Consider the following 15,468-nt stretch of genomic DNA (forward strand, 5'->3'; position numbering starts at 1 on the left):
TCTTCATTCTGATACTCAGATTAAACTTCAGCAAGCCTTGGGGATACAAGGGGATACAAGGACAAAGAAGTAAGGCGCATTTACCTTTAATGTGCATTTTCAAGCATTATTGTTCCTGTCAGCACTCCCTTCATTCAGTTTGCAGTTCTCTTCAGGTAATCTGTCATCTAGAAGGTTTCTGTCCTGAAATGTACACAATGAGTTTTCTAAATCTGGAGTTGAAGGTTGCAAAATACAAGTGAAATAAGTGTGTGTGACTATGAAAAGTAGTGTCTTTCACAGGTGTTATGCTCAATAACATCTCAAGATAAGGAAATGTCTCATCGGGAAGATAATTTGAGACCTCAAAGGAATTGTTGTTCCTAAGAAGAACTCCTTAAAGAAAATACCTCTGAAATCAGGTAAAGCATGGAAGTCAACTAAGTAAGTTTCATATCTTGTCAGCATTCCAGCAGTGACATGCTGTATCAAGTCAAAGTCCCCAGTCATGCAATCGAACCTCTAATTTTCACCAGCTGTAATAATCTTCCTCCAGATGTTGGGCTAAAAATACAAAGAGGAGGCTGGGCCTCTAAATAGCACATAAGTAGCAAGTGAAGGTGGACTTTCCAGATGGGAAATCGTTCAGCCCTGAAGACTACGTTGTTAATTATTGACAGCTCTAACTAACTTAGCAAACACATCGAGCTGGTCAAATATACCAAGTATGAAATGAAGACTTTGCATTAGATACAACAACAAAGAAACATTTGAAGTATTCCCCCCTCGTTTACACGATGAAAGCACAAAAGCAAAGACACACAGTTGGTTGAAAGTAGAGCCATCGAAGCCTTTTAATTGTTCAACAATTAGGACAACCTCACAACCACAGAAGCAGAAAGTACAGACGATAGAGGTACTGTTATGTGTCATCTGTACAACACAGGAAGACAATATGAACAAGAAATAGTCAAATATCTAAGAGTCCTCTCCTAGCATGTGGTCCTACTTTCTAATCAGGACACGTAAAACAAAAGTCAAGCTTTACTTTCTAGATTTTTAAATTATCATTGCTATTTCAATTGCATCTCACAACTTTTCTCAGCGCAAGACTAGCAGAAAAAGGTAATGGGTGGACAGTTAATTGGGACTTTAATGTAAAACTCAATATACCCAAACAGCTTAACAGCTTATTAAATCATTTGGTGATGGTTTCGAAATTGTTATCAAGAACCTGAACAAGTGTTTTCCTGAGCTTTAACCTTTTGGTTTCCACCACCAGAAGGCTGCCGGTTATTACATTGTTTTTTTGTTTAGAAGATGTTAAGCAGCTTCTTATCAAGCAGTGTCCTGTTTCTCAGTCATTTCCACTTTTTAAATTGTGTACAATTATTATCAACTGGTACCCCAAAGTGAGTTTCAGGCTTCTTCTGTGGTATTATTATTTAGCCTAACATGGCTCAAAATAGTTAATTATCAAAGCATACCAATAACAAAACATATCACTGTCCCAAAATTACAACCGGTACTAGAAGTCAACAGGATGCCTGAACTGTTTTTAAACAAATATACAATATCCATCACCATAATATTGATGCTTTAGTAAAGAAAACTGACAACTTGTACATGCAGCACATTGTTCGACTACATCTCCTCAAACAACAGTCGCTCAGGCTTTAAAAGTGCAGCAGTGGGGATGGGGGGGAGGGGGGGGTCCCTTTAGACGATGGTGGCCTTGTAAAGATCTGTGTTGCAGTCCTGGCCCTCCGGTGGGTTGCGGCCGTTCTGGGGCATCTGGGCGTTTCTCATTTTGCTCTGGCACTGTCGCAGCTCGGCGACATAGCCCTGAAAACTCAGACTCAACTCAGAGTCCTCACCCTGGGATGTCTCCGCTGTTCCTTCTTCTAGATGTACTCCCTCCACATCCATCACCTCCTGAATGGTATGTGCAGCGTTGGCTTTTTTAGGAGGTGACTTGGCATTAGGTATCGTTTCTGTCGCCTCTGTGCAAGGGAGAGAAAAACAAAGCAAAACATGGAAGATATAAGATAAATTGATTTAGAGACAAGAGATACTTGGATATTGCAGATGATGGGTGGGATGGCCCATTCTGCATTCAAATGATATAACATCATAAGGAACCATTCACTGTACTTTAAAGGGCTGTCCACCCAGGAAGTTACTAGCACCAACATGGCAACCACAGACCACCAAAAGTGACATTCAGTAACTGTAAGCGACAGAGAGCAAAATTTCTGCTAGTGAATGCAAAAAGTAGGTAGATGCCAAGTTAAACCTTTCTCAACTTTGAGGTGTGAGATTACCAATAAGAATGAAGGACAAGCAACCAAAGCCTGGAATGTCCACCAGTGATCACCCGTCAACTAAAAAGCAGCCAATAGGCAAATTGCTTCTAGTGTGAGCGCCCATGTCCACCAAGTCCACCAACAAAAGATCCTGGGGAATAGTTTTCTAACGTTATATGCAGGATGGTGTTGGGAAATGAATAAGCAGACCCAACAGCCAAGTAATCATACTTCTTTGAAGTCCACTGCCTCAGGCGCACGTGTAGTTAGCAGTAGATGGATGAGCCACAAAAAAAAAAAAAGGGGAGACACATGGATGTCCACACGGACCATCACTCTGTCTGATCCAAGCAGAAGGTATAATCACGCTTGAGAAATCCTACTACTCTGTAAGCTACACCCTCTTTCTGAAGTCAATGCAGGAAGTGCTAAAAAACCGCAGTTCCATTAATGGCCACTTGGACCTGACTCCAATCCCCAGAGACTGCCATGTTAAACAATTTGGTCTCAGCTAATTTCCTCTTCCTGACAGCATTTCATTTTGTTTTTTTGTTTTTTTGACAAATAATGTACAAACAGCCGGCCTGAAAACACTGCACTCCATTTTCAGTGGGTAAATTTCAAGTATTAACTTATATGTTAGCACTAATTAGCAGCTATCTAATTAGCAGCTATCTAATTAGCGCGATGTGCAGCCACACATTTTGTGCAGTTTCGCAGCTTGACAACCATGCTTGCCGGTGTTAACCAATATTCAATAACTTGATAATTTGTTTTGTCTGGGTAGCTACTTCCATCTTTTTGTTACAGTCCGTTTACACCGGGCTCAGTGCAGCTCCTCTTACCTTATACTTTATATGTTGATCTGTTGTTTAACAGAAACACTGAGTGCAGCTTTAGATAATCAATGTGGTTTCCAAAAATGTTCATTTACACAGGAGTGACTGCACAGATGTGCAAAACTATTCATTCTTGGCCTTCACATCTCTTTTACCTCTTATTACACTGGCTGACGGCCAGATGTTTAGCACAGCAATGCCAGATTTCAAAAGCACTCAAGCAAAATCTGTCACACCGTGCGAGTGCACATTTTAACTCCACTTTGCTTGATTTTAAGTTGAATAGTGGGCTTGTTTTTTTATATTTTAAGCATTCTATAGTTGTGTAATCATCCCAGCTGTTGTCATGATAGACTTGATGACATAACCACTTCTGCTTAAACTTGCTCAACTTTATAGCTGGTTCGTCAGAAAGATCGGACTAAAAACTGACAGGATTATATGCTGTACAGTAATTCAGTGCAATAAAATCTGATGCGACACATCTGAACATTACTGTCTTTATTTCCTTTAACCCCAGAGATGCATGACTTCATCGCAATACCCCTACAGGATAATAAATAAAACATGCTCAAACTTCCCCTCTCTTCGCTAATGCAAGCGCACTCAAGAAGCCACAAAGCCAGCGTTTCTTTTTGATGCTGGTGTTACAGCTATGGGTGATAAACTTTCCACATCTCATGTGAACCATGTGGCCTCCAGAGACTGTAAACACACGGACATAAGCACTACACTTCAACACACAGATGCTCTGAACTCGACTGGCTGTTATTCGTTGCTGTCCGATATATATGTAAACACTGTCAGTGAGCTCCAACAGCTGACCTTATGTAGACCCAGCAAACCTATCTAACCTGCAACAGCTTGAACAATCATACTTGGGGGGTGAGGGAGAAAACCTACAAGTACTTTTCCGGTTGTGTAATAGTTTCCAGCACTTGCGTTTGCTGGTTTACCTCATTTTGCTTACAAAGCATTTCTAGTGTTACTTGAATTTTGCTTTGCTTGCTAATAGGGCAATACAAGTGGATTATGTTCAGGCCAATTATTAAATAATAGTTAATGGCTATTTTACGCAATCTATAGAATGTGAGAGAAAATAGTGAAGACATAGGTTTTCACAAACCCTACCTTTAATTAAAGTCTTATTCTGTTGGTACAAAATAATTTGGGGGTAATTCAGTCCACAATCATAGAAGAGGAACGCAGCAAACCCTCACACCTACAGATAAAGTTTAGCCTGGCTGGAACAATTAATCAACTATAAAAATTAATTCATGTCAAAAGAATAATGAAGTCGCAGTTTGTTTTAGCTCTAGTCACAAACTAGAAAATTTGGGAAAGGCTTCTCTGTTCTCAGCCCCCACTCCTACAGTGAGGTTGTTAATATCGCAGTTCGTTAAAGACCACTGACTGAGCCACCTGGCTTTGTACTGATATGGTAAACCTTTTAATATTACTCACAATAAACCTACAAGATAGGGTTTAAATATGGTTTTTGCTTATAACATAAGCTTTACTTTGCTTAGTCATGGGAGATCAAACTCATGTAGCCATTACTCAAATGTAATTTCTGGACCTGGTGTGTGCACTTCTACCATTTACACATACACGCTTCTCATGCATGGATTCAGTGGTGTGCTTGCTGATTGGTCTGCACCATGTGATAATGAGGCACAACTGTTTAACATGGCCATTCCTCCTGTGGCAACTCCTTTCAGCAGCCATGGCGGCAGCAGGACGCTGAGCTCAAGCAGCCAGAACAGAACGGAACCAGCTCCAGTCCTCACTTAGTCTCCCTGCAAAAGATCCACATCAAGCCCTCCTCTGACCGCCAGATGGATGCTAAGGCAGGCCCGGGGATCAGCAGCTGTCTGCTTCGAGGACAGAAGACGAAGAAACGGGTGAAGCGGGCTTGAAGGACAGCTCAGTGGCATGGTGCCTCAGGTGCAGGCAGCTGAAATCGAGTCATTACAAAGCACTTTGTAATGCCCTGAGATAGAGTCTCAATTACCCCAAGGAATCCTTTAATCTTCCCTCAGCATGAGTGTATAAGAAGAAATAGAAAACTCAAGACAAACAAGCTCTTGTCGTGAACTTGCTGAATTATTCACTTCTGTAATTTATTGCTTAGTATTCAGACAAAGATGGCCGCCTGTTCTTGTTTATGAAGAGGGCAGCATTATTGTTGACTTAACTAAACACACTTTAAATTGAGTCTGAATCAGTGCTGTGTAGAGATACACTGTGTAATGTCGCCCCCTAGTGGGCATTCTATTCCCCACAGAGCCGTGGAGTAAGAGGGAGCATCAAGTTCAGCCCTGGTTCTCCTTTCTGATTTTGTCTTTTATAGTTTAATTAGGGCTTTAATTAAACTATAAAACTATTAAACTATAAAACTAGTACCCATTAAAGGTACTAAAAGCTTCAGATCACTGAAGAACTTTAGCCTTCTTTTGGATTCAAACCATATGCAGTTCAAGATATTTGTGTAACTGTCATGTGTGCACACTGGTGACTTTCCAGTAGAATTAGAGGAAATGTGAAAAATGGTACCGCGTGATGCACTTCTGCTGCTGTAGAAAGGATGTCTTTGACTTTCTGCATGGCATTAAAATGAGATCCATGTCAAGCTACCAAAGCAGCAATTACTGTATTCTTATTCTCTCGGAACAGCAGAGGGCGTCAGTCTAACAGTAATACAGAAAGCGAGGAGACATCTCTGCAGTGCCTGAAGTCAGCAGGATGACAGATAAAAGAAGAGGAACGCTGCTACTGCACAACATTGGCTTCGCTGCAGTTGGAATTAAAGATGCAACTGTACTCTGTGGGTGGTTTACTTTGTCTTAAACTAAAGAAAGCCAGCGAGCTTAACTTTCCACCCAAACTCAAATGTAACAACTTCATAAAGTCCAAAAAGTGAGAAAGTGAGAAAGTGGAGGCGTTTTAGCTCGCTGTAAAGATCCCAGCACAGCCTCGGTGATACCAAGGTGGCAAACTGCGCTTAAAGCGTGGCCATACCGAATCACTGCTCTGCTCCCGTTTTAGCAAGCGAGAGAAAAGAGAAACGGAGAGAAAGAGGCAGGGAGATAGATGAAAACCAGTAGTGACAGTTTCTATCTGTAGCTCAGACAACTCGTGGATAAGGTTACCATGGCGCCCGGTGGTGGGAAGAATCAGCCTGATGTGCTTAGCAACCAGAAAAGAGGAATGAGGCTGTATGAAAGCTGAAAAAGCTTCGATTTATCCTCCTCGTCTTGTGTGTGTAAGCCCTACTTTGCATTAAAAGCGTAGATATGAAGACAAGGCAATAAGGTCATGTTTGTGCCCCTTTAAAAAAGTGCTTTGAGGTGCATCAAAAAGAGCAGCCGGAGCTGCTCTGTAGCTGGAACACAGGAGTGTGGTTATCTTCTTTTCTGACGACTTCACAGCGTGTCAGGAAAGGCTTCAACTCGAAGCCGCGATCATCACATGTAGGATATCAAAGCAACACTGTCACAGATCAAATCACTACTTCACTTCACATAGCATCACAGACAACACACACATATGCACGGAGGAGCGGGAAAAAAAAACACATAAAGGCGGGAAATGTGTGCGAGAGATGGCCATGCACTCAGAGCACGATGAACCAATGCCGAGGCAAAGCTTTGCAAACCCAATGCAAAACCCACACACACGCGCGCGAACAGCAGTGGCTCAATTTAAAGAAATAAAAGCAATATGTGTTATATCATCAACAACAGCAACAACAAGAAGCAGGTCGGCTGAGCAACGACACAGAATAAACACACACCGAGAGATCCTAGGAGTAAAAAAAAAATAAAGACACCCAGCGAGCAGTGACACTTGTGAAATGAGCGCGCACGAGAAAGGACACGGAGGAGTGGGAGCTGATGAGAGGAGGAAGCCACTAGACAAGAACAACAACAAAAAACAGAAAAAGAAAAAACTAATTAAACAAAAAAAGCTAAGAGAGAACGGAAGGAGGCATGTGGAGGTGGAGAGGACAAGCGGCGGGTGGCGGGGAGAGAGAGGGGAGGAGTGGGGGGGAGGGACTGATCTGACAAACGTGTAAAAAGACAGACGAGAGTGATTTCCAATTCTAACATTTATTAGATCTATTCAATCACAGGTACAGAGATTATTGGCAGTGATTATCTACAAACAGGCACCTAGAGAGCGAATGAGCCTGGTAAAGAATGACAGGCACTTCAACAATGTCACCAGCGCCAAGGAGCACTTGTCCTCCAATGACTAATAATTTTTCACCGTTGCTCAAACTGCTACAGCATGAGCTGTTTAATGGCTCACCGGATTTGTAGCATTGCGTAAAAAGAGAATGAAAAAAACATCTAGCTTTTTGACACGGACATTGTTGAATTGCTCTTAAGTAGAGGAGGTGGGATGGATAGGGATACAGCATTTATATGTACCGACTGTTAGGTATTTGCAGGTCCAACACTGTGCAGCAGTCTGGCTCAATTTTCTTTTTTTTGTACATGAAAGCTGATCTTTTTTTTCTCCTCTGATTTCTAATCTTCGGTACAACATCTAGCGTCCACATAACTGTCAAATATTGATCATTAATCTCTACGCATTGTGTATATTTCATTGATATTCAACAGATCTGCAATCAGTCACATTTTGCATGCACCCAAAAGGACAAAATATATCACTGGAAATCCGCTTATGTCAGTCACATGTTCAACTCAACAATTTGTGGCGAGGGAGGTGATATACAAGTAAACGTTACTCACGGAACAAAATACACAGGTCATTATTTACAGATCAATCTTGAGTAGTGTAATCATCATGATCAATCACACACATGCTTTGCTGAGCTTGATAAAGACGAATCAGGCAAACTGAGAAAGAGTCGATATCAATTTGTCATTAAAGTGCATCAGAGTCAGTGTAGAGGGAGTTTTATTGTCAAAGTGGTCCTGTTCCTGACCACACACATGCATGTACAACACACACACGCACAAGCACACACGCAAACACACCGAGTGTTAGGTTGTTACACTGTAGAAATACCTGAACTGGACTTTCCCTCTTCACCCGTGTCTTTAGCCTGGGAGCAGGGCGGTGGCGGGGTGAAGTTGGCTGCCGGCAGGCTGCTATCGAAGGACGACACAGGGGATGGTGAAGGAGGCAGCAGGGTGGGGCTGCTGATGTCGCCTTCACCGATGAGAGTCAGGTCGGTGTTGGCGTCCTCCTCCACGGTGCGAAGGGTTGGACGGGTGTCTGAGGGCCGAAGGATGGGGGACATGTGAGTGCCGAAGGTTGGGTGGCGTGGAGGGGGCATGAGGCACCGCCTGGAGTGTCCGTTCGCACTGGAGCTAAGAGAGGAGTCGAGGCTCTCCGAGCGTAGGCTGGAAGTGAGGGGGCTCCGGGAGGGAATGCCATTCTCTCGAACCGGCTTCAGGGAGTTGGGGGTGGAGCAGGCCAGGTCGGAGGACACGGAGACAGAGGAAGTGGGCGGAGTCAGTCGCAGGAAGTCGGGAAGCACTAGGTCGTCTTTGTTCAGGAGACCACGCTGGTCGTTGGCTCGGGTGCTCTGCGCCCGGCTCAGCAGCTCAAAGAATTCTGGAAAACAGTTCAAGCACATTTCCTCACTTGAAAGTTTCCACACACACGCAAGAAAAGGATTAGCTGGGTGTGACGTGCAGCAGAGCAACCTCGCTCCTCTTAAGAGAAAAGAACCCTCGTGGAACTAACAAAGACACGAGTTAGTCTTAAAGGCAAAGCAAAGCTAAGAATTCCACCACAAGTTGAAAAAAAGAAAAGAAAGAAAGACAAATAAGGAGAAAAAGGGGGATTTACCTTCAGCTTCATCTATATTAATCTTTTTCTGTTTTCTCTTATCCCTTGGGAGTGCTGAGTCTGGTCCACTTGGCCTCACAGAAAAGTCCTTTGGTGCTGACCTCTCATCTCCCTGCAGATTCAACAATAACAAGGCACTCTATTAAGGGGATGGAGGGACGATGTGGTGTGTGGGGAGGTCGTAAGGGGTGGGGTGGGATGGGGGCGAAGCTAAGCACGAGCTGCTAAGCACCCTACTGAGCGGTTTGTCCAGATTTACTGAGACCTTCAGGTAAAGATGAGCTTGGTCCATCTGTCGGCTGTGTGTCTAAGGACCCTGATAGAATCCAGACTAAGCAGGATCTGCCTTCATATGGTGCAATAACTCGAGCGGAGAAAACAGGAGCGAGTGAGTCAGCCATAGGCAGTGTTAGGGAGAGGAAGACCCCAAAATAACAGTAATAATAATATTAAAAAAAAGGAAGTAAACACCAACTGATAGCTTAGCATTGGCTCAGTGTTAATAATGTTATTAAATGATGTTGCAGAAGCAGCAGCAGAAAAAGACAAAAACACCACTCTTTTTATCATTGTGTGAGAATAAAGATGTGACGAGTACTCACTGTCGCAGAAAAACTCCGGGTTGGGTGACTTTTTAAGGAGGAAGACTTGGATTTGTCTATTTGAGAGAGAGAGAGAGAGAGAAACAGAGAGATGTGTACATGAAAAAGCCTTCGGGGTGAGAAACTGATGAGGAAGAGCGTGAGACAGAGAGGGGAGGAGAGGGTGCTTGAGGCGTAATGAGAGAGACGTCTTGCAAAAACTCGTACACGTTAATCAGCAGGATGACTGAGGTGGGCGTGATTTACATTTTTCTGGTGCCTTGATGAGAAAGGACAAACCAGTTTTGTTTTCTTGTTCCATTCTACCTTTGACTGAACAGGGATCTGCTCGCTCCAGCACAACTCGCAGGCCGTCCAGACTCGATATGGGGGCACCCAGATCCAGAGGCTCAGTCTCGCCGCTCTATTATAAAATAAAATTTGAAGGTCAACATGTTAGTATCCTCACCTGTTGTGCGGAAATCTAAATACTGCTGCTGCGCGTGTTCCTTTGCTTAGTTTATAAACCACCTTTCAGCTCTGGTCTACTGTATAATACAGTTATAATGCCTGGAAACCCACAGGACTAAAATAAATCTGACAGGGGTTTAGGGGGAGGAGTAGAGAGTCGGCATGTTTGAGGAGTGTCGTCATTCTTAATTATAGCCCCGGTGTTTCGTCTTAGCAGGCTGGGCTGAGTCAGAGTGCTAACCACTGTGTAGAGATGGAAAAGGATGCGGTCGTTTTACCCCCCTAACCATGATACTCCACCCTGTGGCACAGTCACACACTACACAGGCTGCTGTCTGGACACACGGGAGCTTCAAAAGGATTAAGGCACTGGAGACAACTTACTATTTTGGCCACAAGATCAGCGAGGTGGAGACCATATTTGGCCACCACGGGCCGCAGGACCTCAGTGACTGGCTTGGTCGGCTTGGCTTTCAGCCCCACGGAGCGGTTAATGGGCACCAGATCCAACCTACCAGTGAGCCGAGAGCATCAAAGTAAATGTGACAGCAATGAAAGCAGAAACGCAAAATGAGAAACTGAAGGCGATTAACAGACTCAAGGGAACACTGATCGGTTGTTCATACCTAAACAATGTGCGCTTCTCCAGTCTCAGGTCTCTGGAGCTTAGTGTCATACAGTCTTGGTCCAACACTAAAGGCTAAAAGGGAAAAAAAGCATAAAACTGCACATTAGCAGTACATAAAGAGCCAGGATCAAACACAGTATTGAGCGCTATAAACAGCAATGAAAAAAATTATCTGTAATTCTCTTTTTGATTCACTTCACAACTTATATTTGCTAACAAGGACTCCTCAGGTGTGCTGTACCCAGATATTTAAGTGTCTGGATATTGGAAGTATTTGTTTTTTTGTAAATATGAAAAATATCTGCCATCTTAGCTCGAGTACAAGGCTTCTGTTTCACACTGAGCACTGATCATCACACTTCACCTCACCTCATTCTCGCCGTTATTAGAATCAGTGACTTTTCATGCACCTCTAATGAGCTGCTGTTAAAATTAACTGCCTAGTGAAAAATCTTCTGCTTCTTTCTCTTTCCGTCATCTTTTTACAAGGTCACACGGCCAAGATCGCGGCACATCCATCATCTTTTTTTAAACAATATTTTTGTTGTTTTTGCAGCAGCATACAAAGATTTGTTTTCACAGTAATATGCAGCAGTAGTAAAAACACTCCCCCCCTCACCTTCCACCCCTGCTCTCTCCCAAACCTACATCAAATAAAAACACATAAAATGTGCATACATTTGTGCAGTATGTGGTATTTATACATCCATCATCATTAAACTGTGTACACTAATTTTGTCAAGATGACATAAAAATTATAAAGTCACAAGACACACCCCGGCCTGCTGAAGTTCCTTTTTCAAGGTAATTATTAGACATGGCACATACCACTTTTTTATGTCCGATACCAATACCGATATCATAAATTTGGATATCGGCCGATACCGATATGAATCCGATATAGTGTTTTTTAATCAATAAAACTGGTTTTTTTATATCTTGCTGCATTTTGTATAAGTTAATACTCAAGTTTAAATAAACAACAACACTAAAGCTATTCTGTTATACCTGTATGCAAAAAATACACTGCACCCAAAATATTTCATAGTTCAGCAACACTGATCAATCTAATAAACTTAAACCTGCACCATCCTCCCTAATCTGGTATTTTAAAGAGTAAGCAACCTAACCAATAGGGTTAGTCATCGGGGTGAGAAACTGATGACCCCCCCCCCCCCACCTCATGATGCTTAATCGATGTAATCAACTTTAATTTGATGCAGTGTGAAAAAAAAAAATGGACAGATATCAATTATTTTTCAAGAAATATTAAATAGATTCAACATCTTTCTTCAACATAATTGCAGACTGCACAGATGGTACCTTCCCAAAGGAAAAAGTACTATAGCTTACTAGGGTATATATATATATTAGACTTAATAGTTACTATATACAGTAATGGACTTCTATACATTTTACATCAGATTAAAACTTTGGGTGTAAGATTCAGATAATTATTTATTAAAAGCTAGACATTTTAAATGAGAATAAAGAAAAGTATGTCTTTGTGCCCCCTTTTCCCTGTTCATGCCCTATCGGCCCCCCTGGCTAAACTTTGCTAGATCCGCCCCTGCACAGTTACCAGCCGTCAGGTACATAGAAAAAGATCCTGGTGTAGAAAGTAATATTAAATAAATTCTAACAATAGATTAAACGTGCTGCTGTTGTTCAGCCGCTGGTTTCCTCTTTCTGGCGCGAAGTGGGCCAAAAACAAAGAAGAGAGACGGACTCACGACAGAAAAGCCGATCAGCTGATCATTAATCAGTTTCATGATTGAAGTAGCAGCAGGAGAGGGAGGGAGAGAGAAGAGGCAGTCGCTCCATATATCGGTTGTTAAGCTTAACGCGGGAATGCTTTACAAACATTCACTTGCTTTACTTCTCTCTGGGTTAACTTCCTCGGAGATGAAATGCCGGATTGCTAGCGAGGCTACAAATACACACAGCTGCTCTATCACGTGACGCACACTGCTCCGACATGTTATGAGCCGAGTTACACCATGTCGCAAGTTTTGTGAGGTGCTTTTTTGATATTTAATGGATCGGATTACATTTTTTATTTCTCTCTGATATCCGATCCAGTAATTTTGGTCAGTATCGGACCGATACCAATACGCAATATCGGATCGGTCCATCTCTAGTAATTATGTGCATTTTTGTTTTGTTTTGCTTTTGTAATTGTGAAAAATGTCAGCTTGACACTCTCCTCATTCAAAGTAATGATTATCATGTTCACTGTTTCAAACTTCATCAGCTTTTACTGAATAATTATGGGTGCCCCAGCTTATATTAGAGAGAGCCTGACAGATATATCAATAGGGCTAATACTTCTTTGGGGGGTTCCTGGAAGCACACCTGCTTCATTATATTATTAAGCATGACACAAGCAATCCTTTATCTTAAAATTAGATTTTTGAAAACTGGGTTTTGGCATAGATGAGCTTCTCAGAAGGCCGATCATTTTCTGATCAATCGGTATCAGTATTTCTAAAGGCCAATAAAAGACAATTTTAAGAGGTTACACACTTTGTCCACAGAGGACACATTGGAGCATCCGTATTGGCAACAATTTTAGAACGCCACAAACGCAACGATCAGCTGATCCCAGCAAAACAAGGAGTGTAAATGAGTAATCTGTGAATCGTTGTAACAAGATTACGTTTAAACTGCGTTGTCATATTATGTCAGTAAGGAATCACAAATATTTGCACATAACAAATTTTAGGGAAATACATCTGTTTCATGTATCTGAAATTAAAAAGAAATATTTGCCAACATATTGGCTTTTCAAGTAACCGAATATTGGTATTGGTATCATTCTTAAAAATCCTATATCAGTCAGAGTAAGCAGTAAACAGAATGTGACCCCTATGTGAGATACTGTGTTTCTTCTACCCTTTCTTTGATGACTCTCAGATAGTTTTTTTGTAACCAAAGCTTTGTCTTTTTCCTTCTGATAAGTTCTACAGAACTCAAAAGTCTCTATTTGGGAGAGCCTCACCCCTAATGAAACAAAGCAACTCCTAAAGGCTACATTTTATTTTCTTAGTGTAAGCACAGCTGAATAACTCCGCTCAAATTCTTTCTGTAGCAGTGCTTAGCTTACTGGGACAGCAGCAGCAGATGTACGGTATGCAGCATTTGACAGCAGTTTGTTCTCACCTTGTCTCCTCCCACGAGGAAAAGGTCAACGGCGGCAACGTTGACACTAATGTTCTGGCAGAGTTCTTGGAGGACTTCCCTGATGGAGGCACCTGGCCGAAGGCTGACAGAAGAGCAGGAGCCGTTGGGTAGCAGCACGCTGCACTGTTTGGGAGCACGTTCCCACGCTCCAACCGAGTGGCGATTATCAGACTATGGTCAAAGAATTAAAAATAAACGCATATATAAATAAATACTTTTTAATATTATAAATATATATATATATGTGTGTGTTTTTTCTTCCATGTGACCCATAAACAAAAAAACTCCATGGTCTGAGAAGTATATAAAAAACTGCTGCGGCCCTATTATAATAGCTTCACCAGACACTGAGCTCTGTGTTGCCATGGTGACCTGTCCATAGGAGTCTTACCTCAATCTTGCCAGCGGAGCAGGAAATGGGCATCTCCAGACTGGTACCGGATGACAAGGAGCCCTGGGACTCCCTCCTCCCATTACTGCCCCAGTAATCTGCACAGCGCAGTGCAGAGTACGACAGATTAGTGCACGTCAGAGAGACATGAGCGCACTGCTCATTTTACATGACACTTACAATATGCAACACCGACGTGTAATATGACTAATAACAGTGTTTCAGTATCGAAGTTGGTCACTGGAAGATTTTGGCAAACAGAAAGGCGCGTTTTATCAAAGAGAATAAATAAAGGATATGAGTGGGAGTTGGAGTTTCATTTCAGGACAAATGCATTTAGAGAGAGTGTAAAATGTATATTTAGTCACATTAAGTAAGAACAGAATCGAGTTTTTTTGCACACAACTGGCATGAGAAAGAAACTACAAGTAATCATTACGGATGTAAGCCTAAAAGTCAGAAAATGGAATTGTAGATTAAAGTTTATGGCCAGTCTTAAATAAAATCAACCCAAAACATAATAACAACTTAAAAACAAAACAATAAAAAAAACACTAAGACTATCATTTAAACCCTTCCTTGGGCCTCCTCAGTGTGTCAGGACGCAACAGGTATGTTTTTGCCAGGGTACCAGTGGTATGTCTGTGTGTTTCTCAGTGTGTGAGAGACTTCCAGCTGTGTTTCTTCACTTCTACCCAGCATGTATCTCACTCCAGCCCTGGAGCTGGCACTGATTTGGTGTCTTATTCAAGGACAATTGAGCACTGCAGACGTTTGTGTCGGGGACGTTTGAAACATTCACCGTTGTCAGTTCACTCCTTACCGAGGTTAATGTCTCCGATGTCCTTCTTCTTTGGACCCTTCCCAAAGCTCCTGTTGCGCGACCAAGAGAAGAAGCCACGTTTCTTGTCGGCGCTCTCGTCTCTGCCGTCTTCATTCAGTGACCTCCCTGAGCGCTGCTTTCTGACGTCCTGTGGATTGGGAGGCAAATAGACCCGTTATCAGTCAGTCTGGACAACAACCGCACAACTCCGTGAGAAGTGTCTTTAATAAATGCTATACCTTTTTGGGGGTCGACAGGGTGGAGCGGTCAGAGCTGGCACTGTGCTTTGAGGGGGCGGGGCTGCAGGGGATTTGGTAGGGGTCCGGCAACGGCTGACCGTCCATCTCAGCACGCATGCACTCCTGGTAGAGGGAGGACTTGAGGAAACGCGAATAGCTGTCAAATTTCATCAAGTTGAAGATCTGCGGACGTGGTGAG

At 42.5% G+C, this 15,468-nt stretch overlaps 1 protein-coding gene across 2 annotated transcripts in view; it reads right to left on the bottom strand.

The window, feature by feature from the left end:
• Positions 1-804: 804 nt before the first annotated feature.
• The window catches only part of rgs12a (regulator of G protein signaling 12a), a 46,176-nt gene continuing 31,512 nt past the window's right edge, over positions 805-15,468 (bottom strand). For both annotated transcript variants that reach the window (XM_085266986.1, XM_085266985.1), the window contains exons 8-18: positions 15,270-15,452; positions 15,031-15,178; positions 14,208-14,305; positions 13,796-13,987; positions 10,632-10,705; positions 10,390-10,516; positions 9,862-9,958; positions 9,556-9,611; positions 8,954-9,065; positions 8,165-8,716; positions 805-1,982 (exon numbers count right to left, since the gene is read on the bottom strand). In XM_085266986.1, coding sequence (XP_085123112.1) covers positions 1,699-1,982; positions 8,165-8,716; positions 8,954-9,065; positions 9,556-9,611; positions 9,862-9,958; positions 10,390-10,516; positions 10,632-10,705; positions 13,796-13,987; positions 14,208-14,305; positions 15,031-15,178; positions 15,270-15,452 — 1,923 coding nt within the window. In that variant the 3' untranslated portion in view covers positions 805-1,698. The remainder of the gene's footprint in view (positions 1,983-8,164; positions 8,717-8,953; positions 9,066-9,555; positions 9,612-9,861; positions 9,959-10,389; positions 10,517-10,631; positions 10,706-13,795; positions 13,988-14,207; positions 14,306-15,030; positions 15,179-15,269; positions 15,453-15,468) is intronic.

The sequence above is a fragment of the Mchenga conophoros genome, linkage group LG3 (assembly GCF_057382185.1).
Source record: "Mchenga conophoros isolate Kocher_MC1m ecotype Shallow Benthic linkage group LG3, M_conophoros_male_GT1.1, whole genome shotgun sequence".
Lineage (NCBI taxonomy): Eukaryota > Metazoa > Chordata > Actinopteri > Cichliformes > Cichlidae > Mchenga > Mchenga conophoros.